Source organism: Lonchura striata, chromosome 25 (genome assembly GCF_050655825.1).
Source record: "Lonchura striata isolate lonStrDom1 chromosome 25, ASM5065582v1, whole genome shotgun sequence".
NCBI lineage: Eukaryota > Metazoa > Chordata > Aves > Passeriformes > Estrildidae > Lonchura > Lonchura striata.
This window is the reverse complement of record NC_140727.1, coordinates 4,029,590-4,051,640: the sequence shown is the minus strand read 5'-3', so window position 1 is coordinate 4,051,640 and position 22,051 is coordinate 4,029,590. Positions and strand designations below refer to the sequence as shown.

The 22,051-nt window shown below is 49.3% G+C and overlaps 2 protein-coding genes across 10 annotated transcripts in view; one reads left to right on the top strand and one right to left on the bottom strand.

The window, feature by feature from the left end:
• Positions 1 to 11,470, top strand: part of ITGA10 (integrin subunit alpha 10) — a 24,297-nt gene extending 12,827 nt beyond the window's left edge. For 2 of the 5 annotated variants that reach the window (XM_085560743.1, XM_085560747.1), the window contains 13 exons: positions 668 to 810; positions 912 to 1,019; positions 1,869 to 1,954; positions 2,033 to 2,174; positions 2,649 to 2,741; positions 2,831 to 2,907; positions 3,015 to 3,098; positions 3,879 to 3,963; positions 4,053 to 4,142; positions 6,540 to 6,626; positions 7,752 to 7,865; positions 8,440 to 8,532; positions 8,661 to 11,470. In XM_085560743.1, the coding sequence (XP_085416869.1) occupies positions 668 to 810; positions 912 to 1,019; positions 1,869 to 1,954; positions 2,033 to 2,174; positions 2,649 to 2,741; positions 2,831 to 2,907; positions 3,015 to 3,098; positions 3,879 to 3,963; positions 4,053 to 4,142; positions 6,540 to 6,626; positions 7,752 to 7,865; positions 8,440 to 8,532; positions 8,661 to 9,587 (2,129 nt within the window). In that variant the 3' untranslated portion in view covers positions 9,588 to 11,470. The remainder of the gene's footprint in view (positions 1 to 667; positions 811 to 911; positions 1,020 to 1,868; positions 1,955 to 2,032; positions 2,175 to 2,648; positions 2,742 to 2,830; positions 2,908 to 3,014; positions 3,099 to 3,878; positions 3,964 to 4,052; positions 4,143 to 6,539; positions 6,627 to 7,751; positions 7,866 to 8,439; positions 8,533 to 8,660) is intronic. The other 3 variants (XM_085560746.1, XM_085560744.1, XM_085560745.1) reach the window with 3 other exon arrangements.
• RNF115 (ring finger protein 115) lies at positions 11,310 to 22,051 on the bottom strand. 5 transcript variants are annotated; one of them, XM_085560759.1, is made up of 9 exons: positions 21,957 to 22,051; positions 20,658 to 20,716; positions 19,941 to 19,992; positions 17,602 to 17,807; positions 16,498 to 16,569; positions 16,338 to 16,410; positions 14,964 to 15,057; positions 13,325 to 13,440; positions 11,310 to 12,185 (listed from the first exon to the last, which is right to left on the bottom strand). In XM_085560759.1, exons 1-9 carry the CDS (start codon positions 22,029 to 22,031, stop codon positions 12,075 to 12,077), a joined length of 858 nt encoding a protein of 285 aa, XP_085416885.1. In that variant the 5' UTR covers positions 22,032 to 22,051; the 3' UTR covers positions 11,310 to 12,074. The 5 variants fall into 5 exon arrangements, with proteins under 5 accessions (XP_085416885.1, XP_085416886.1, XP_085416887.1 ...); XM_085560760.1 differs by having other exon boundaries at positions 21,975 to 22,051; XM_085560761.1 differs by lacking the exon at positions 14,964 to 15,057.

The window sequence follows — 22,051 nt, the reverse complement described above, 5'->3', positions numbered from 1 at the left end:
CAGATCACAGATACCCCTGAAAGCCCCACTGGAGCATCCTACAACATCCTGGAGCCTCTGAGGCTTCTCTGGAGCCCCACTGGAGCATCCCACAACATCCTGGAGCTTCTGAAACGTCCCTGGAGCCCCACTGGTGCAATCCAGTGTGTCCCTGGAGGATCTCTGGACTTCCCTGGAGCCCCACTGGTGCAATCCAGTGTGTCCCTGGAGGATCTCTGGACTTCCCTGGAGCCCCACTGGATCAATCCAGTGTGTCCCTGGAGGATCTCTGGACTTCCCTGGAGCCCCACTGGAGCAATCCAGTGTGTCCCTGGAGGATCTCTGGACTTCCCTGGAGCCCCACTGGAGCAATCCAGTGTGTCCCTGGAGGATCTCTGGACTTCCCTGGAGCCTCACTGGAGCAATCCAGTGTGTCCCTGGAGGATCTCTGGACTTCCCTGGAGCCCCACTGGAGCAATCCAGTGTGTCCCTGGAGGATCTCTGGACTTCCCTGGAGCCCCACTGGAGCAATCCAGTGTGTCCCTGGAGGATCTCTGGACTTCCCTGGAGCCCCACTGGAGCAATCCAGTGTGTCCCTGGAGCATTCCCGGACTTCCTTGGAGTCCCTCCCCCTGGAGCAGCCACTCGCGCAGGTATCCCGGTCCCTGAGCCGCCCCCTCTCCCGCAGATCTCCGGTACAACGTGTCCCTGGAGGAGCGGATCCCGGGATCCCGAGCCGCCTTTGACTCCGGCGGCCGCCGGCTGCTGCAGCGCCGCACGGAGCTGCGGCTGGGCGGGCAGAGCTGCGCCCGCGTCCCCTTCCACGTCCTGGTCAGCCCCGGGCTCCTCCCCAGCCTCATCCCAGCCTCATCCCACCCCCATTGCCGGGCTCCGGCCGGAACGGAGCTGATGGGACCCCCCCGATTGTGCAGGACACCTCGGATTACCTGCGGCCCCTCAGCCTCAGCCTCACCTGGGCGCTGGATGCGGCTGCGAGCGCGGTGCTGGACGAGGCGTCTCCCACCAGCGTCCGCAAACTGGTGTGTACTGGGAGGGTACTGGGAGGTCCCTGGGCAAAGGGATCACCCCCGGGGCACCGGGATCACCCCCGAGGCACAGGGATCACACCCTAGGGCACTGGGATCAGCCCCATGGGTATCGGGATTACCCCTGGGGCACCGGGATCACCCTCTGGGCACTGGGATCACCCTCTGGGAACTGGGATCACCTCCCAGCACTGGGATCATCCCCGGGCATCGGGATTGGGCACTGGGATCACCCCTGAGGCACTGGGATTGGGCACTGGGATCACCCCCGGGCACTGGGATCATCTCCCAGTACTGGGATCACCCCTGGGCACTGGGATTGGGCTCTGGGATCACTCCTGAACACTGGGATCACCCCTTGGGAACTGGGATCACCTCCCAGCACTGGGATCGCCCCTGGGCATCGGGATTGGGCACTGGGATCACCCCCGGGCACTGGGATTGGGCACTGGGATCACCTTTGGACACCAGGATCACTCCAGAACACTGGGATCACCCCCTGGGGCACTGGGATCACCCCTGAGACACTGGGATTGGGCCCTGGGATCACCCCCGGGCCCTGGGATCACCCCCTAGGGCACTGGGATCACCCCTGAGACACCGGGATTGGGCCCTGGGATCACCCCCGGGCACTGGGATCTCCTTTGGACACCAGGATCACTCCTGAACACTGGGATCACCCCTGGGAACTGGGATCAGCCCTTGGCATTGGGATCACCCCTGGGGCACTGGGATCACCTTCCAGTACTGGGATCATCCCTGGGCATCGGGATTGGGCACCAGGGTCACCCCTGGGCACCGGGGTCACCCCTGGGCACCGGGGTCACCCCTGGCTCCTTCCAGATCCCGTTTTTCAAAGATTGCGGGAACGACGACGAGTGCGTCGCTGACCTGGTGCTCAAGGCCACCACGGACATCATGGGCTCCAGGTACCCCTGGTGTCCCCCCAGTGTCCTCGTAGTGTCCCTGGGATCCCAGGAGCCCCCTGTGACCCCCCTGGCCTCCAGGCAGAGCCCCCACATCGTGCGGAAGGGCCGGAGGCGGATGCTGGTGGATGTGGAGCTGGAGAACCGGGGGGAGAACGCCTACAACGCCAGCCTGTGGCTGCACCTGCCTGGGAACCTCCATTTCTCCAGCCTCGTGCTCCAGGTACAGCCTGGGGGGAGCCCAAATCCCTGAGGAACCCCTCAGAAATCCCTGAGGACCCCCTTCAAGTTCTCCCACCAAATCCCTGAGGAGCTCCTGCAAAATGTCCCACCAAATCCCTGAAGAACCCCTCCAAATTCTCCACCAAGTACGTGAGGAGCCTCTCCAAACTCCCCCACAAGGGTAAAGATGGAGACCCAGGTCTTTGGAGAATCTCTGGGTCATTCTTGTCCCAGGTGGGATGGGTTGGAGTCCCTTGGGTCCCCAAAGCCATTTCACAGGGGACAGGGTTTTTACGTGGGGTCCCCAACCCCTCCCCGGTGGGACGAGGAGCTCCATGGTGTCCCCAGCTCCTCCCAGGTGGGTGACCATGTTCTGTTGGTCCCCTGTGACCCCCAGGATCCCATGGGGGTTGTGGGGATGGTCCATTGCTGCCACCTGGCCGTGTCCCCAATGTCCCCGTGGTGTCCCCGGCAGGATCCCAGCTCGGTCAAGCTGGAGTGCTCAGCCCTGGGGGGGCACCGCCGGCGCTGCAGCGTGGGCTACCCCGTCTTCCGCTCACAGGCCAAGGTAGGACCCCCGAGAGACCTCCCCGAGCCCCTCGGGACCCTCCCGAATTCCCCCCCATGCCCCTCTGGACCCCCACCCCACCCCACCAGGTGTCCTTCACCCTGGAGCTGGAGTTCAGCTGCTCCATCCTGCTGGACCGCGCCGAGGTCACGCTCAGGGCCACCAGGTAGGGGTGGGGATGGGGTTGAGCCCCCCGTGGGGAGGGGCTGCACTCGGGAGGGGGTGTGGTTGGAATTTGGGGACACTTCCGAGTGTCCCTGTTCCCCCCTCCAGTGACAGCACTGAGGCCACAGCGGAGGACAACGCGGTCAAGCTGTCCGTGCCCATCCGCTACGAGGCCAACCTGTTCCTGTCCAGGTGGGGCTGGGGGGGCGAGGGGGGACACATCGTGATGGGTGTGACCACCCCTGTGCGCCCCCCACCCCAAAAAACACCGACCTGCAGAGTGGAGGGCTCAGGAAGGGGGATGTGACCTCCCTGTGTGCCCCCCACCCCAAAAAAAAGCGACCTGCAGAGTGGGGGGGACACATCGTGATGGGTGTGACCCCCCCTGTGCGCCCCCCACCCCAAAAAACAGCGACCTGCAGAGTGGGGGGCTCAGGAAGGGGGATGTGACCTCCTTGTGTGCCCCCCACCCCAAAAAACAGTGACCTGCAGAGTGGGGGGTCCTAGAATGGGATGTGACCCCCCTGTGTGCCCCCCACCCCAAAAAAAAGCAACCTGCAGAGTGGGGGTGACACATCGTGATGGGTGTGACCCCCCCTGTGTGCCCCCCACCCCAAAAAACAGCGACCTGCAGAGTGGGGGGGTCTTAGAATGGGATGTGACCCCCCTGTGTGCCCCCCACCCCAAAAAACACCAACCTGCAGAGTGGGGGGTCCTAGAATGGGATGTGACCCCCCTGTGTCCCCCCCACCCCAAAAAACACCGACTTGCAGAGTGGGGGGGACACATCGAGATGGATGTGAACCCCCCTGTGCGCCAGCCACCCCAAAAAACACCAACCTGCAGAGTGGGGGGTCCTAGAATGGGATGTGACCCCCCAGAGTGGGGGTCTCAGGGAGGGGATGTGACCCCCCAGAGTGGGGGTCTCAGGGAGGCGATGTGACCCCCCCACGACCCCCCCGTACCCCCCAGTGACACCAACCTCCATCGCTACGAGCTTCCACCCCCGGGCACCTTCATCGCCAGCTCCAGCCCCGAGTTCAGCACCACGGTCAAGGTGAGAGGATGAGGAAGATGATGGTGAGGAATTGGAGGGACCCCCCCCTTGACTCATGGTGACCACCTCCCCCCAAAAAAAAAATTCAGGTGCAGAATTTGGGGTGCTACCCCCTGCAGAACGTCACCCTGCACGTGGCCCTGCCGGCGCTGTCTGTCACCCGTGTCCTGGCGGAGAACGTGAGTCTGGGGGTACCTGGGGGAGCCTGAAGGGGAGATGCAGGACTTCAGGCTGTTCTTCAAAATTCACTTTATTGTATCCAAAATGCACGTTGTTATATCCAAAATTCAGTTTGGATACAAAATCTGTATCCGAAATGCACTTTATATATCCAAAATTCAGGTTATTGTATCCAAAGTGCGCTGTGTTATATCCAAAATTTTGTTTGGATACAAAATCTGTATCCGAAATGCACTTTATATATCCAAAATTCAGGTTATTGTATCCAAAGTGCACTTTGTTATATCCAAAATTCAGTTTGGATACAAAATCTGTATCCGAAATGCACTTTATATATCCAAAATTCAGGTTATTGTATCCAAAGTGCACTTTGTTATATCCAAAATTCAGTTTGGATACAAAATCTGTATCCGAAATGCACTTTATATATCCAAAATTCAGGTTATTGTATCCAAAGTGCGCTGTGTTATATCCAAAATTCAGTTTGGATACAAAATCTGTATCCGAAATGCACTTTATATATCCAAAATTCAGGTTATTGTATCCAAAGTGCGCTGTGTTATATCCAAAATTTAGTTTGGATACAAAATCTGTATCCGAAATGCACTTTATATATCCAAAATTCAGGTTATTGTATCCAAAGTGCACTTTGTTATATCCAAAATTCAGTTTGGATACAAAATCTGTATCCGAAATGCACTTTATATATCCAAAATTCAGGTTATTGTATCCAAAGTGCGCTGTGTTATATCCAAAATTCAGTTTGGATACAAAATCTGTATCCGAAATGCACTTTATATATCCAAAATTCAGGTTATTGTATCCAAAGTGCGCTGTGTTATATCCAAAATTTAGTTTGGATACAAAATCTGTATCCGAAATGCACTTTATATATCCAAAATTCAGGTTATTGTATCCAAAGTGCACTTTGTTATATCCAAAATTCAGTTTGGATACAAAATCTGTATCCGAAATGCACTTTATATATCCAAAATTCAGGTTATTGTATCCAAAGTGCACTTTGTTATATCCAAAATTCAGTTTGGATACAAAATCTGTATCCGAAATGCACTTTATATATCCAAAATTCAGGTTATTGTATCCAAAGTGCGCTGTGTTATATCCAAAATTCAGTTTGGATACAAAATCTGTATCCGAAATGCACTTTATATATCCAAAATTCAGGTTATTGTATCCAAAGTGCACTTTGTTATATCCAAAATTCAGTTTGGATACAAAATCTGTATCCGAAATGCACTTTATATATCCAAAATTCAGGTTATTGTATCCAAAGTGCACTTTGTTATATCCAAAATTCAGTTTGGATACAAAATCTGTATCCGAAATGCACTTTATATATCCAAAATTCAGGTTATTGTATCCAAAGTGCGCTGTGTTATATCCAAAATTCAGTTTGGATACAAAATCTGTATCCGAAATGCACTTTATATATCCAAAATTCAGGTTATTGTATCCAAAGTGCGCTGTGTTATATCCAAAATTTAGTTTGGATACAAAATCTGTATCCGAAATGCACTTTATATATCCAAAATTCAGGTTATTGTATCCAAAGTGCGCTGTGTTATATCCAAAATTTAGTTTGGATACAAAATCTGTATCCGAAATGCACTTTATATATCCAAAATTCAGGTTATTGTATCCAAAGTGCACTTTGTTATATCCAAAATTCAGTTTGGATACAAAATCTGTATCCGAAATGCACTTTATATATCCAAAATTCAGGTTATTGTATCCAAAGTGCACTTTGTTATATCCAAAATTCAGTTTGGATACAAAATTTGTATCCGAAATGCACTTTATATATCCAAAATTCAGGTTATTGTATCCAAAGTGCACTTTGTTATATCCAAAGTTCAGTTTGGATACAAAATCTGTATCCGAAATGCACTTTATATATCCAAAATTCAGGTTATTGTATCCAGAATGCGTTTATTGTATCCAAGATGCAGTTTATTATTTTTGTTTGTCTACATCCAAAAAATCTTTAGATTCTGGAATCAGAGATATTCAGGTTCTAGATTTTAAAAATTCAGGTACCACATGCAGAAATATTCAGGTTCCAGACTCAAATAGCTTCACGTTCTAGATTTGTAATGATTTGTGTTCTAGATTCAAAAAAGAGCTTCCATTCTGGATTAAAAAAAAAAAAAAAATCTTCAATTATGGATCTAAAAAAAAAATAAAAATCTTCAATTCTGGATTTAAAAAAAAAAAAATCTTCCATTCTGGATTCAATAAATCTTCAATTCTGCATTTAAAAAATCTTCAATTCTGCATTCAGAAATCTCCAAGTTCCGCATTCCAGGATCTTTCTGCCTGGCCTCCATTTCCCGTTCTTCTCCCCAAATTTCCTCTGCCCCCCCTGTGCCCCCCAGGCCTCCTGCAGGCTGAGCCCCCCCGATGGGGGCACCCCCGGAGCGCTCCCGGTGCCCCCCGAGGCTCTGCGGCACAGCGAGCGGCTGGTAGGGATGGCAGTGCCCCCGGGTTTGGGGGGTCCCCCCGGGATTTGGGGGGGCTCTCCATCATTTCCAGGGGGCTTTGAGGGGATCAGGCTGGGAGGGATGGCAGTACCTCCGGGTTTGGGGGGTCCCCCCGGGATTTGGGGGGGGGGTCTCCCTGGGATTTGGGGGTCCAGGGGGACCCAACTGGTAGGGATGGCAGTGCCCCCTGGGTTTGGGGGGTCCCCCCGGGATTTGGGGGGGTCCCCCCGGGATTTGGGGTGGGTCTCCTTGGCATTTGAGGGTTCAAGGGGATCAGACTGCAGTGCCCCCCTGATTTGGGGAGCTTTGGGGGGGGCTCTCCTTGGCATTTGGGGTTTCAGGGGGACCCAACTGGTAGGGATGGCAGTGCCCCCGGGTTTGGGGGGTCCCCCCGGGATTTGGGGGGTCTCCCTGCCATTTGGGGGTTCAGGGGGATCAGACTGGGAGGGATGGCAGTGCCCCCTGGTTTGGGGGGTCCCCTCGGGATTTGGGGGAGCTCTCCATCATTTCCAGGGGGCTTGGAGTGGATCAGACTGGGAGGGATGGCAGTGCCCCCCGGATTTGGGGGTTCAGAGGGGTACCCCCTGGGTTTGGGGGGCTTTGGGGGGGTCCCCATCCTTTCCAGGGGGCTTGGAGGGTTCAGGGGGGATCAGGCTGGGAAGGATGGTAGTGCCCCCCGGATTTGGGGAGCTTTGGGGGGCTCTCCCTGGCATTTGGGGGTTCAGGGGGATCAGACTGGTAGGGATGGCAGTGCCCCCCGGGTTTGGGGGGTCCCCCCGGGATTTGGGGAGGGTCTCCCTGGGATTTGGGGGTCCAGGGGGACCCGGCTGGGAGGGATGGCAGTGCCCCCTGGGTTTGGGGGGTCCCCCCGGGATTTGGGGAGGGTCTCCCTGGGATTTGGGGGTCCAGGGGGACCCGGCTGGGAGGGATGGCAGTGCCCCCCGGTTTGGGGAGCTTTGGGGGGCTCTCCCTGGCATTTGGGAGTTCAGGGGGATCAGACTGCAGTGCCCCCCGGATTTGGGGGACCCCTCATAATTTCCTGGAGATTTGGGGGGGGGGGTTCAGGGGGGGATCCCCACCACCCCATCCCAAATCTCTGCCCGCCAGGACTGCTCCAAGTCTCGCTGCCGGGAGCTGCGCTGCGCGCTGGCGCGGCTGGAGCGCGGCGGCGCCGCCTCCGTGGAGCTCGAGCGGAGCCTCCGCGGCGCCGCGCTGGGCTCGGTGAGCGCGGGGGGCTCGGGGGAACGGGACCCCCCCCGAATTCAGGGACAAATCTACTGTGGTGATTTCTAGTTTGAGGTTTTTTATTAGAATTGGGATGATTTTTTTAAAAAAATTGTTGGTTTTTTATTGTTGTTTTACTGATTTTTAAATGATTTTATTATTCTTTTGTGTTATTTTCATTTAATTTCACTACTGTTTTATTCAATTTTATTATTGTTGCATTTAATTTTACTATTGTTTTACTATTTACTGGTTTACTATTGTTATTTAATTATTTTTTGACGTTATTATTATTTTAATTTTTTATTATTTACTTTTATTATTTTCATTTTTATTATTTTCATTTTTATTATTTACTATTTAATTTAATTATTGATTTAATTTTATTCTTTTATTTCATTTTATAATTTTGTTACTGCTTCATTTCATTTTATAATTTTGTTATTACTTCGTTTCATCACTCTTTTATTTGATTTTACTATTATTTTATCCTCCTTTTATTCTATTCCATTATCCCTTTATTTAATTCTGTCACTCAATTCATGTTTTTTCCTCCTTTTCCCCATTCCAGGTGAAATTCCGGAGCCTGAGGATCGTCAGCAGCGTCTGTCTGGGGCTCGGGGGGGAGCTCCTGGTGCTGGAGGAGGGGGCGCAGTGCCGGGAGGTGGGACCCCCAAATTCCCTTTCCCCACCCTAAATTCCCCCCTCCCAATTCCCCATTTCCCCCCTTCATCCTTGTTTTCCTCTCCAAATTTCTTCTTCCTCCTCCCCAAATTCGATTTCCCTCCCCAGATCCCCTTTTCCCACCCCTCAATCCCAGTTTTTCCTCCCAAATTCCCTTTCCCCACCCCAAATCCCCCCTCCCAATTCCCCATTCCCGTTTTTCCCCCTGACCCCTCAATCCCAGTTTTCCCCCCAAATTCCCGTTCCCCACCCCGAATCCCGCCCTCCCAATTCCCATTTTTCCCCATGACCCCTCAATCCTGGTTTCCCCCGCAAATTCCGTTTCCCGACTCTTCACTCCTGTTTTTTTCCCATCCCTCAATCCCAGTTTTCCCCCCAAATTCCCGTTCCCCACCCCAAATCCCCCCCTCCCAATTCCCATTTTCCCCCCTGACCCCTCAATCCCAGTTTTTCCTCCCAAATTCCCTTTCCCCACCCCAAATCCCCCCTCCCAATTCCCCATTCCCGTTTTTCCCCCTGACCCCTCAATCCCAGTTTTCCCCCCCAAATTCCCGTTCCCCACCCCAAATCCCCCCTCCCAATTCCCCATTCCCATTTTTCCCCGTGACTCCTCAATCCTGGTTTCCCCACCCCAAATTCCATTTCCTCACTCTTCACTCCTGTTTTTTTCCCATCCCTCAATCCCAGTTTTTCCCCCCAAATTCCCGTTCCCCACCCCGAATCCCCCCCTCCCAATTCCCATTTTTCCCCCTGACCCCTCAATCCCAGTTTTTCCCCCCAAATTCCCGTTCCCCACCCCGAATCCCGCCCTCCCAATTCCCCATTCCCGTTGTTCCCCACATTCCCGTTTTCCCAGCTGGAGCTGGAGCTGCTCCGGGCCCGCCCGGTGTCGGTGTCCCTGTGGATCCTGGGGGGCAGCGCCCTGGGGGGGCTCCTGCTGCTGGCGCTGCTCAGCCTCGGCCTCTGGAGGGTGAGGGGACACCGCGGGGACACCGGGGGTGGCACCGAGGGGGACACGGTGACACCTTGGGGTGACACCTTGGGGTGACACCTTGGGGTGACACTGGGGGGGACACGGTGACACCTCGGGGTGACACCTTGGGGTGACACTGAGGGGGATTGGTGACACCTTGGGGTGACAATGGGGGGGACACGGTGACACCTTTGGGTGACAATGGGGGGGATCGGTGACACCTTTGGGTGACAATGGGGGGGACACGGTGACACCTTGGGGTGACACTGAGGGGACACGATGACACCTCGGGGTGATACCTTGGGGTGACACTGAGGGGACACGGTGACACCTTGGGGTGACAATGGGGGGACACGGTGACACCTTGGGGTAACACAGGGGGACACGGTGACACCTTGGGGTGACACCTTTGGGTGACAATGCGGGGGACACGATGACACCTCGGGGTGACACCTTGGGGTGACACTGAGGGGGATCGGTGACACCTTGGGGTGACAATGGGGGGACACGGTGACACCTGGGGGTGACACTGAGGGGGATCGGTGACACCTTGGGGTGACACTGGGTGAGGCACGGTAACACCCAGGGGTGACACCTGGGGGTGACACCAAGGCGGGGTATGATGTCACCTTGGGAGGGTGACACCGTGGCCATGTCACAGTGACAATGTCACCTTGAGACAGTTGTGGTGTCACCCTCGGGGAGGGTAACAATGTCACCTGGACAGGGTCATGGTGTCACCTTGGGAGGGTTGTGGTGACACCTTGGGGTGACACTGAAGGGACATGGTGACACCTTGGGGTGACACTGGGTGAGGCACGGTGACACCTGGGTGTGACACCAAGGCGGGGTATGATGTCACCTTGGGAGGGTGACACCGTGGCCATGTCACAGTGACAATGTCACCTTGAGACGGTTGTGGTGTCACCTGGACAGGGTGATGGTGTCACCTGGAGAGGGTCGTGGTGTCACCTTGGGAGGGACGGGTCCATTTCCCATCTCCCATCCCCATCTCCCACCCCCGTCCCTCCTCTCCCCAGCTGGGATTCTTCTCCCACCCGAAGCCCTCCCGGGAGGAGGAGGAGGAGGAGGAGGATGAAGAGCACTGAGGTGGCAGGAGGACATCCCAGAACCTCCTCCTGGGACATTCCAGGCTTTGGGATCGATGCAGGGACCAGGGGATGATGCTGGAGCCCTGAGGATGGAGCTGGGAGTGGGAAAAGTGGGAATGAACTGGAAATTAAATCAAGAAATAAAATGAAATTAAAAAAAAATATTAAAAATTAAAAAAAATTTAAATAATAATAATAATAATAATAAAACAAAAAGAATAAAGCTCCAGCTTGGCTGGGTCCTGCATCCCTGTGGACAGGGGAGCAGGAATGATTCTGGATCCAGGGAAAAAAAAACCCAAAAAACTCTGGAATGATCCCAAATGTAACCCAGAGGGATGGGGAGATATAAACCCAGGGATAAATTTATAAATCCAGGGATAAATTTATAAATCCAGGGGTAAATTTATAAATCCGGGGGTAAAATTTATAAATTTTTTCTATTTATAAATTTATAAACCAAGGCATAAATTTATAAATAAACCCAGGGATAAATTTATAAACCCAAGGATAAATTTATAAACCCAGAGATATCCTGGGTTTACCTCTGAGTTTATAAATTTATAGATTTATAAACCCAGGATACCACGAGAATGAGGAAAATTCCCAAGCTGCAAACCTGGAAGAAAAAAATCACGGGGAATGAGAAAAAAAAAACCCGAAACAACCAAATAATGAGGAAAAAAATCAAGATTTTCCTTAAGTTCTGTGGGGTTTCCAAGGGAGTGGTCCACAATTCCTGCCTGGAATGACTCGTGGGGGAGCAGAGGGAGCTTTGGACACACCTGGGGCCAACAGGCAACATGGAAAAGGGTCAGAAAAAAACCCCAAAAAGCCCAAAAAATAGTCCAAGGAAGGGAGAAAATCCTGCTCAGAGCATTCCTGATAGCACGGCGTTCCCAGGGCGCTCCTGAAGCTCCAACCCCCCCTCAGGAAGGGCTCCAGAACCTTCCTTCTTCCAACTGCCACGATTTTATGGAGCCCCAAGGATTCCATCCCAAATGGGACAATCAAATCTCTCACGGTTGCAATTCCAATCTCCTGAAGTGCGGGAAAATCCCCAAAAATATCCCATTTTTATCCCAAACTTTTTTTTTTTTTTCCCCAGAGGAGCCTACGAGGGAGACATGGAACCCCCTCTTTCCTACTGGGAAAAAAAAACCAACAAAACCCAACAACCCAAAAAAACCAACCTTTTCTGCTACAAAAATTAAATCACTCCCAAAAAATCCCAATTTAGGCAATTCCATGGAGCAGAAGGAAAAATTCCTGGGAAGAGAGCGCTCGGTGCTGTGATCCCCAAATTTCTGCTACTCAGGGTGGGGTTTGTTGGAATTCTCAGGCAATGTACACCTCCAGCTGGGATGCTCTTGGCTTCTGGAAGGTTCTGGAAGGTTCTGGAAGGTTCTGGAAGGTTGCAGAATTGTTTTAGAAGGGTCAGAAAGTCCAACTCTCCTGCACTGGGCTGTCGGCAGGGTCGGGATTTGGGATTTGCCGGGTGGAATCTTCTCCCTTTAAACTCTTCCTGCACACTGGACACGTGTCGTGCTGTGGGGGGAATCAGAGATGTGATCCTGGATTTATTCCCACCTGGATGCTCAGAATTTTCAATTTCAGGGATTTATGGCCCTCTGGATGCTCAGAATTTTCAATTTCAGGGATTTATCCCCCTCTGGATGCTCAGAATTTTCAATTTCAGTGATTTATCCCCCTCTGGATGCTCAGAATTTTCAATTTCAGTGATTTATCCCCCTCTGGATGCTCAGAATTTTCAATTTCAGACATTTACCTTCCCTGGATGCTCAAAATTTTCAATTTCAGGGATTTACCTTCCCTGGATGCTCAAAATTTTCAATTTCAGGGATTTATCCCCCCTGGATAACTTATCCCCCCCCTGGATGCTCAGAAATTTCAATTTCAGGGATTTATCCCATCCCTGGATGCTGAGAATATTCAATTTAAGGAATTATTCCCTCTGGATGCTCATAATTTTCAACTCCAGGGATTTATCCCCCACCTGGATCCTCAGAATTTTCAATTTCAGGGATTTATCCCCCCCTGGATGCTCAAAATTTTCAGCTCCAGGGATTTATCCCCTCTGGATGCTGAGAATTTTCAACTTTCTGTGCTGAAAAGCACCAAGCCACAAGGAAATGTCACACCTGACCCGAAGCCGTGGAGGAAAATCCCAAAATTTTTTGGGAAGGATGAGCTCAGTTTGAGTAGAAGTGTGAAACATCAATTAAGTGTTTAAGGTTTTAAAATGCAGTCAATAGAGAGAAGTTTTAGGACAGTTTAATTTAGTTTTAGGAAGTTTTTCATTTTCTTCTTCATGAGTTTGAGCAGTGTTATAAAAGTCCTCACTGTGGGCTTGGAGTGATTAGTTATTAGGTTAAAAATAAAATTAATTGAAGTGTCAATTCTTAATTGCACTGTTTAGCCTTAAAAGATCTTAGACAGGAAGTTAATTAGGGCTAGGGTTATTTTGTAGCTCATTAGTTGAATACTTTAGAACTCAACGTACAATAAATGTAATATATTATATTGCATGATGCATATATAGATAACGATTAATAAACATCTGAGCCCAAACCTAAAATTCCATCTCCTACATATCCTAATCAAAAAAAAAAAAAGATAAAAATATTATATTTATGGGTTTTTTGGGGTTTTTTTTGGGATCTTACCAGCTCCAGCCAGGGCACGATGCAGCTGCTGTGGAAGACGTGGTTGCAGGGGAGCTGCCGGACCTGCTCGGCCACGGCGTAATCCTCCTTGCACACCGGGCACTCCAGGCCTGTGTCTGTGGAAAAGTGGGAATGAGAGGCAGGAAAAAAGGGATCTGCACTTGGGAGTCACTTCTGGAGGGATTGCTGGGAGTGGGGAGGGAGGGAACACGGAGATCATGAGGAATGGGAGGTGTGGGTGGAGATGGAGAATGCAGGGAGAGAGGAATTCCTGGCAGGATCCATCCATCCATCATCCATCCATCATCCATCCATCCATCATCCATCATCCATCCATCCATCATCCATCCATCCATCGTCCATCCATCCATCGTCCAACCATCCATCCATCCATCATCCAACCATCCATCCATCCATCATCCATCCATCATCCAACCATCCATCCATCCATCATCCATCCACCCAAAATCCTCCAGGGATGGAGCATCCAGAGAATAAAGAATTCCTGCTGGGAGCACAAGCTCATCCAGGGATCAAGGAATTCCTGCCAGATTCTCCACAGAAAATCCTGCTGGGAACACGAGTTCCTCCAGGGATCAAGGAATTCCTGCTGAGCTCTGGGCTCCACCCACAACCCCAAGGGAACAGGAGGAATTCCAGATGTTCTCCACATTCACAAAAACCAAATCCAAAGGAAGGTTGGATGCCTGCCACAACTTCCCAGCCTGGAACACGGGCTGAAGATCCCAATCCCATGGGAGATGGCTGAAATCCAACTCCTCCTCTCCCTGTTCCGAGCTTTTGATGTTATCCTGGACACCACCAGGAGCTGAGCTCCTCTGGTGATCCCACCCAACTCAGATATTCCGAAATTTCATGATTTCTAGCTTGCTTTGTGGACTCAGACATGTGGAATTCCAGCTAGTCCTCGGCTTCCCAGAAAAGAGGAGGACAGAAAACCACAGGATAAAAATATCCTGGGTGGAAGTGTCTGGTTGAACCATAATGGTAACAGAGCAGCTGGGAGGGGGAGGGAAAAATTCATGGAGTTGGAATTGCAAAGGCAGGATTGCTCCGAGACATTCCCCTCAAGGCCCTGCTGGCAGATTCCCATGAGATTTCCAGAGCAGAGTGGTTGAAAGGGAAGAAGGGACGAGTTGAGAGCATAAACAGGGATTTGGGATGGGAAAATCAGAATGGGGATGGGAAAATCATAATTCTGATGGAAAAATCACAATGGGGATAGGAAAATCATAATTCTAATAGAAAGATCATAACGAGGATGGGAAAATCATAATTCTGATGGAAAAATCATAATGGGGATGGGAAAATCGTAATTCTGATGGAAGAATCACAATGGGGATAGGAAAATCATGATGGGGGTGGGAAAATGATAATTCTGATGGAAAAATCATGATGGGGATGGGAAACCACCATAGGATGGGGAAGAGTCAGAAGAGCACGTTTTAGGATTCCTCAAACCCTCTGGAGAATGCCAGGGTTCCAAAATTCCCGGGAGAAGGGAACACCAGCAAAGCTTGGGAGCTGCCAGCCCAATTCCAGGGGTACAAAGGGGAGCTCAGGATGTCCAACACCAGCACCCAAGTGCCCCTGGATCTGGGGGGGATCCATCACCCACCAACTTGTTCCTGTGTCACCAGCACTGTTGGGAGCGAGGAGATCTTCTCCTTGTCTGCTGGCGGTGGTCCCGTGTTCTCCAGCTGCCCCAGGAGCTGTGGAGAGGGGAAAAATTCCAGGTTCAGGAGCAGGAGGGATGGAAGATAGATGATGGATGGATGGATGGATGGATGGATGATGGATGGATGATGGATTGAGGGATGGATGATGGATGGATGATGAATGGATGGATGATGGATGGATGGATGGATGGATGATGGATGGATGATGGATTGAGGGATGGATGATGGATGGATGGATGGATGGATGATGGATTGAGGGATGGATGATGGATGGATGGATGGATGGATGATGGATTGAGGGATGGATGATGGATGGATGATGGATTGAGGGATGGATGATGGATGGATGATGGATGGATGATATATGGATGATGGATGATGGATGGATGGATGGATGATGGATGGATGATATATGGATGATGGATGGATGGATGGATGGATGATGGATGGATGGATGGATGATGGATGGATGATATATGGATGATGGATGGATGGATGGATGATGGATGGATGGATGGATGATGGATGGATGATATATGGATGATGGATGGATGGATGATGGATGGATGGATGGATGGATGATGGATTGAGGGATGGATGATGGATGGATGGATGGATGGATGATGGATGGATGGATGGATGATGGATGGATGATGGATGGATGATGGATGATGGATGGATGGATGGATGATGGATTGAGGGATGGATGAGGGATGGATGATGGATGGATGATGGATGATGGATGGATGGATGGATGGATTGAGGGATGGAGGGATGGATGATGGATGGATGATATATGGATGATGGATGGATGGATGGATGGATGATGGATGGATGGATGATGGATGGATGGATGATGGATGGATGATGGATGGATGATGGATGGATGGATGGATGGATGGAGGGATGATGGATGGATGGATGAATGGATGATGGATGGATGGATGGATGATGGATGGATGATGGATGGATGGATGGATAGATGGATGGATGATGGATGGATGGATGATGGATGGATGGATGGATAGATGGATGGATGATGGATGATGGATGGATGGATGGATGGATGATGGATGGATGGATGATGGATGGATGGATGGATAGATGGATGGATGATGGATGGATGGATGGATAGATGGATGGATGATGGATGGATGGATGATGGATGGATGGATGAATGGATGGAGGGATGATGGATGGATGGATGAATGGATGATGGATGGATGGATGGATGGATGGATGGATGATGGATGATGGATGGATGGATGTGCCACTGGAGCTCTCACCCCTCTCCTGGCACGGGTGGCACTCACCTGGGTGACGATGGCGTCGAGGCCGCTCTGTCCCCACGCGTAGTCGCCGGGGCTGGAGTGCAGCATCCCGCTCCTGCCAAGGCAGAGGCCAGGAATTGCCCCCAGTGCCAAAGCGGGCACAGCTTACTGGGAGTTACTGGTGGGGATCTGGGCTACTCACCAGGAGAAGGGGTGCTGGGAGCCAGGAAGGGCTGGGTTGGCAAAAAAGCCAGCAAAGATCTGCTGGATTATCCTGAGAAAGGAGGAGGAATACGGGAAGAAAGAGTTAAGTGAAGGAAATAAATTGGTGGAAGAAAGGATGTGGAAGGCAAGCAGGAATTCCTCTCTGGATGAATGGCTCGTGGATGTGAAAATCCCTGGATAAAAATCCAGAACAGAGACAGCAGGTGTTGGACAACAGCCTTTTCCTGACCCAGAGATGGGAAAACTGACAGGAGTTTTAAAAACTTTTATTCTGTTCTCTGTCTCATGAGAAGGGTGAGGCAATACCGGTGTTATAATTCACACCATCACAATTAAAAACGAATTATTTCTAACTTTATCTCTACTTCCATTCCCCTCTCAACAACGCCTGTTCTATCCCATAACATTTCTAAATCAACAATTTAATATCTCAAAATTTCCATACAATAGAAACAATTTTCGGTCTCATGAGAAGGGTGAGGCAATACCTGTGTTATAATTCACACCATCACAATTAAAAACTAATTATTTCTAACTTTATCACACCATCACAATTAAAAGTGAATTACTTCTAACTTTACTTCTGTTCCCCTCTCAACAATGCCTGTTCTATCCCATAACATTTCTAAATCAACAATTTAATATCTCAAATTTTCCATACAAATACATGCAATATAAGCAATTTTCGGTCTCATGTGAAGAGTGAGGCAATACAGGTGTTATAATTCACACCATCACGATTGGAAGCCAACTACTCTAATTTGTAAACTTTTTTCTAACTTCTGAACTTATTCCTAATTTTTACACTGATTTCTAATTCATGCTTTTCTAATTTCTAAACTCGTTTCTAATTTTTAAACTTGTTTCTAATTTCTAAACTTCTAATTTCTAAACGTTTCCTAGCTCCACTCCTCTCCCCCTCCTGTAACGCCTCCAAACCATCTCCCTCACCCATCCATCCATCCCCCTCAAATTTTCCACACAACCCCAAACCATCCACATCTCCTATAAACCCCAAAACCTCCTTAGAAATGCGGTTTTTTTTTCATTTTTTTCCCTCTGCTTTCCCAGCAGGACTCACCCCTCGATGGCCGGCGATCGATCCGGGCGGGAGCTGCCGCGGGCCCGGTACCTCCGCGGCATCGGCAGCCGCGGGGGACGCCCGGGACCCCAAAACTCGTTTGGGGGACCCCTCTCCACCTCCCTGCTCTCTCCATCCAAGGAGCTGCTGCTCAGGAAGGGTCGGAAATCCGGGAAGAACATGGTGTGATCCAGGTGGTCCCAAAGCTGGGGAGAGGGGGGAAAAAAGGAGATCTCAAGACCCCAAGAAAGTCAAATTTGTTTCCCAAGTTTGAATGTGTAGGATCAGCTTCTCAACGTTGTTATTTTCCTTATCTAGAACATTCTTTATCTGACCTGCTGAGCTCTGGCCAGCAGCTCGGCCGTGGCATTCTGTCTGCCCTCTAGGGTATTTTACACATTTTATTTACACATTTTATATAGAAAGTTACAGATTTTATATTAAAATTTCACATTTGATACAAAAATTTACACATTTTGTACTAACATTTCACATTTCATACTAAAATTTATATGTTTTATACTAAAACTTACGGATTTTATATTAAAATTTCACGCTTTATACTAAAATTTACACATTTTATACCAAAATTTACACATTTTATACCAAAAATGGCATGGCTATGTTTACAATAACTTGCCAATTTCTATCACTTATGTTGGACAGTGTGTCTCCACCTCAAACCAGTAGAAAAGCGTCACCATCACATGTGGTGATGGGAGGACAAGAAGAAGATCAGGACATGCCCAAATCCATCCATCTTGTCCCCTCAAACTCCATTCTAAAAACCCCAAAATTCCACTTTTTCCACCCTGTGTTAATCCAACTACCACACAACTCAAACCCTTGTGGCTTGTGATTCCTCATAGAGATTTGGCAGCTTTTTCCACAGGCTAAAATGGAAGAGGATTAGAGAAATCACTGGAGAATATTTCCTTAATTGTCATGGATCCCAGGGGGAAAAAAAAAAAAAGTCTGGAAAAAGGCTTAATTACAACCCAAGTGGATCCAGAGGTGCTGCACTCCCCACTCTGTGTGGATCCCAAAAAATCTGGAAGCTGTCAGGTGGGCTGTTCCTTTCTCCAAGGAATCTGAGAAGGAGAAATGTTGGACACTCCCAAATCCGTGGGATCCCTCAGGGGCCTTACAGGATTTTCAAGGGCACAGGGATGGCATCCACACCCCTGGAGCATCCTGGAGTTTCTCCAGGACCTGTGCCACCCTCATCCTGCTTTTTTTTGGGATCTGTCCATGTGGATGATGCCATTCCCTCCCAAATCTATGGGATCACTCAGATCCCATGGGGAGGACACGGATTTTCAAGGACACAGGGATGGCATCCACACCCCTGGAGTGTCCCTAGGAGCATCCTGTGCCACCCTCATCCTGCTTTTTTTTGGGATCTGTCCATGTGGATAATGCCATTCCCTCCCAAATCCGTGGGATCACTCAGGGGCCTTACAGGATTTTCAAGGGCACAGGGATGGCATCCACACCCTTGGAGTTTCTCCAGGACCTGTGCCACCCTCATCCTGCTTTTTTTTGGGATCTGTCCATGTGGATGATGCCATTCCCTCCCAAATCCGTGGGATCACTCAGGGGCCTTACAGGATTTTCAAGAACACAGGGATGGCATCCACACCCTTGGAGCATCCTGGAGTTTCTCCAGGACCTGTGCCACCCTCATCCTGCTTTTTTTTGGGATCTGTCCATGTGGATAATGCCATTCCCTGCCACTGCACTAGATCCTGAGGTGCAGGAAATCCTAAATCCCACCTGCTCCCGGATTTACCCAGTTCCCCTCTCAGAGTGAGGCAGGCCCCATGGATCTCCTTGGTCCACTGCTCCAGGAGGGCAGGAAAACCCCCAGGAATTCTGGTTTTTAAAACTCCATAGGTGGGAAGGCAGGACCAGGATCTCCATGAAACTCAGGAATTTCTAGGCTACAAATTGATATCCAAGCAAAAAATTTGGACAAATGGATCCAGATGAAGAGGGGGAAGGATCGAGCTGGATGCTTGGAGCATGGAAGGATCCAGGTTGGAATTCTGACTATCTGTAACCCCATTTCTGGCCCAGGATTGAGTGGATTTCCTGCAAATTTGGACTTGAAAATGGATGGATTCCGGAAAATCTGGAAGCAGGGAGAGACCTCCTGATCCTCACACAAATTCCAGGATCTGCCAGCGCCAGGCTCTTCCCTGAATCCTCCTTTTGCCTGTCGTGCCCAAATGGCAATTTTCATTCTCCTGGAAACTGCCCCAGATCCTGAAAATTCCCAGGAAAAGAGGGAAAAAAAGCAGGAAAAAGAGGGGGGAAAAAAAAGCAGAAAAACTCACCTCTGAGAATTGTGAGGAGGGGCTGTCATCCAGGGAATTGCTGTCAAAAAAACTGGGAAAAAGAGGAGATTTAGGGCAAGGCTTTCTTAAAATTCCTCCTGTGCTTCCCAAATTCTCCCACTTTTGTTTGCTGAAATCTTCCCAGAAAGGGTAAATAAAAAAGGAAGAAAAAGGATAAAAAAAAAAAGGGGAAGAAAAAAATCAAAAAGGGAAAAAAAATTAAAAAAGTAAAAAAAAGGCAAACACAAAAAATAATGAAAGGGATTTTCCCCCCTAAATTCTAAAAAGCACTAATACTTTGATTTCCTTTAGGAAAAAAGCCACTTTTTCTTCCTAAATACTAAATAGGGCAAGAAAAAACATAAAGGGGAAAAAAAAAAAGACCAAAAACGTTAAAAAAAGGCAAACACAAAAAATAATTAAAAGTATAAAAAACACTAAAATGGGTAAAAAGAAATCATAAAGAAAAAAGAAAAAAAGACCAAAAAGGGTAAAAATATCACGAAGACCAAAAGGTTTTGGGTTTTTTTTTATTGTTGTTTTTTGTTGGGTTTTTTATTTTGTTTTGTGTGGGGTATTTTCTGTGTCTCTTGTGGATTTTTAATGTTTTTTTTTTTAAGAATAAAGGGCAAAAACACATCAAAAAAAGAGCAAAAATAGCATTTTTCATCCTGAATCTCCTTGTTACTTGCTTAGATTTCCTTGGATTTCCTGTACCTGGAATCATCAGTGACTTCCTCAATGAAGCCAGACTCACAGCGGGGGCAGGTGTATTCCTGGGAAGACAAAAACCAGCTGGAATTAGCCACCAAATCCTTGGAAATCTCAAAAAAAAAAATCCCCCCTTCAGGAAGATTCCTAATCCCAGATCCCAAACAACACCAAAAAGTCCAAAACCCCTCTGGTATCTGGGGAAAAATGCAGAGGTTTGGAAGAAAATTCCATCCAAAAAAGAAGAATTTTCCCTGCTCCTATTCCCAGAGTTTCGGCCCAGACATGCAGATTAGAGGAAAAAAAACCCCAAAAAATCAAAAAAGACTCTCATGGATCTTCACATCCCAGGAACTGGTAGAATCCTGGTTTATTTTCTTTATCCCAATGAAAGATCCAATTGTCTCTCCATCATGGGCAAAGAAAAAAAACCAAAAAAACAACAACACCCCAAAAAAACCCCAAAACGAATGAGACTTTTTAGGGGTTTTGGGACTTCTTTTTATTTTTTTTATTTATTTGTCCATGATGGAGAGATAAATGGATCCTTCATTGGGATAAAGAAAAAAACTGGGATGCTCCCAGGTCCTGGACTGGAACTGGGATAATTCTAGGGATTATTCCCAGGAACAGGGATAATAATTCTCTGTATTTTCCCTGAGATTATTCACTGGAACTGGGATAATTCCAGGGATTATTCCCAGGAACTGGGACAATTATCTGTATTTTCCCTGAGATTATTCCCAGGAACTGAGATAACTTCCTGGATTTTCCCTGGGATTATTCCCAGGAACTGGGACAATTCTCTGTATTTTCCCTGAGATTATTCCCAGGAACTGGGATAATAATTCTCTGTATTTTCCCTGACATTATTCTCAGGAACTGGGACAATTCTCTGTATTTTCCCAGAGATTATTCCCAAGAATTTAGATAACTCCCTGGATTTTCCCTAGGATTATTCCCAGGAACTGGGACGATTTAGGAGTCATGGACAAGCCCCACTCTGCCGGACGAGCAGAACGAGACGGGAATGGAATCAGGGCTCTGGAATGACCCGATTCCATCAGGAGCAGGACATTCCCGCAGTCCAGGGCTATGGAATTTCCCTTTTCCATCACGAACAGGAATCCTTCCCGTCCCTTACCACACCGGCGACATTCCCCCCGTTCCGTGTGGCAACAACCTCGGCGGCCCGGCGGTCGCCCCTTCCTCAGGGGGCTCCGGGAGCCTTTGAGAGATCGCCCCGGCCCTCCCGGGCACCTCGAGGCTGTCCCCCCTCAGCGACCCTCCCTTCCCGCGGCTCACCGGCAGCTTGGGGCTGACCTCGCCCTTGCAGCTGTGGCAGAAGAACCGGTGCTGCTGCATCGCCGCCTCCGCCATCTTCCCTCACGGCCGCCTCT

Excerpts from the sequence above, each read along its gene's own strand:
- RNF115 (XM_085560757.1), bottom strand. The coding sequence starts at position 22,031 with ATGGCGGAGGCGGCGATGCAGCAGCACCGGTTCTTCTGCCACAGCTGC. Across the intron at positions 17,808-19,940 it reads CCTCCTCACAATTCTCAGAG|CTTTGGGACCACCTGGATCA; the intron begins GTGAGTTTTTCT and ends CCCTCTCCCCAG. Across the intron at positions 16,411-16,497 it reads TCCCAGCACCCCTTCTCCTG|GAGCGGGATGCTGCACTCCA; the intron begins GTGAGTAGCCCA and ends CTGCCTTGGCAG.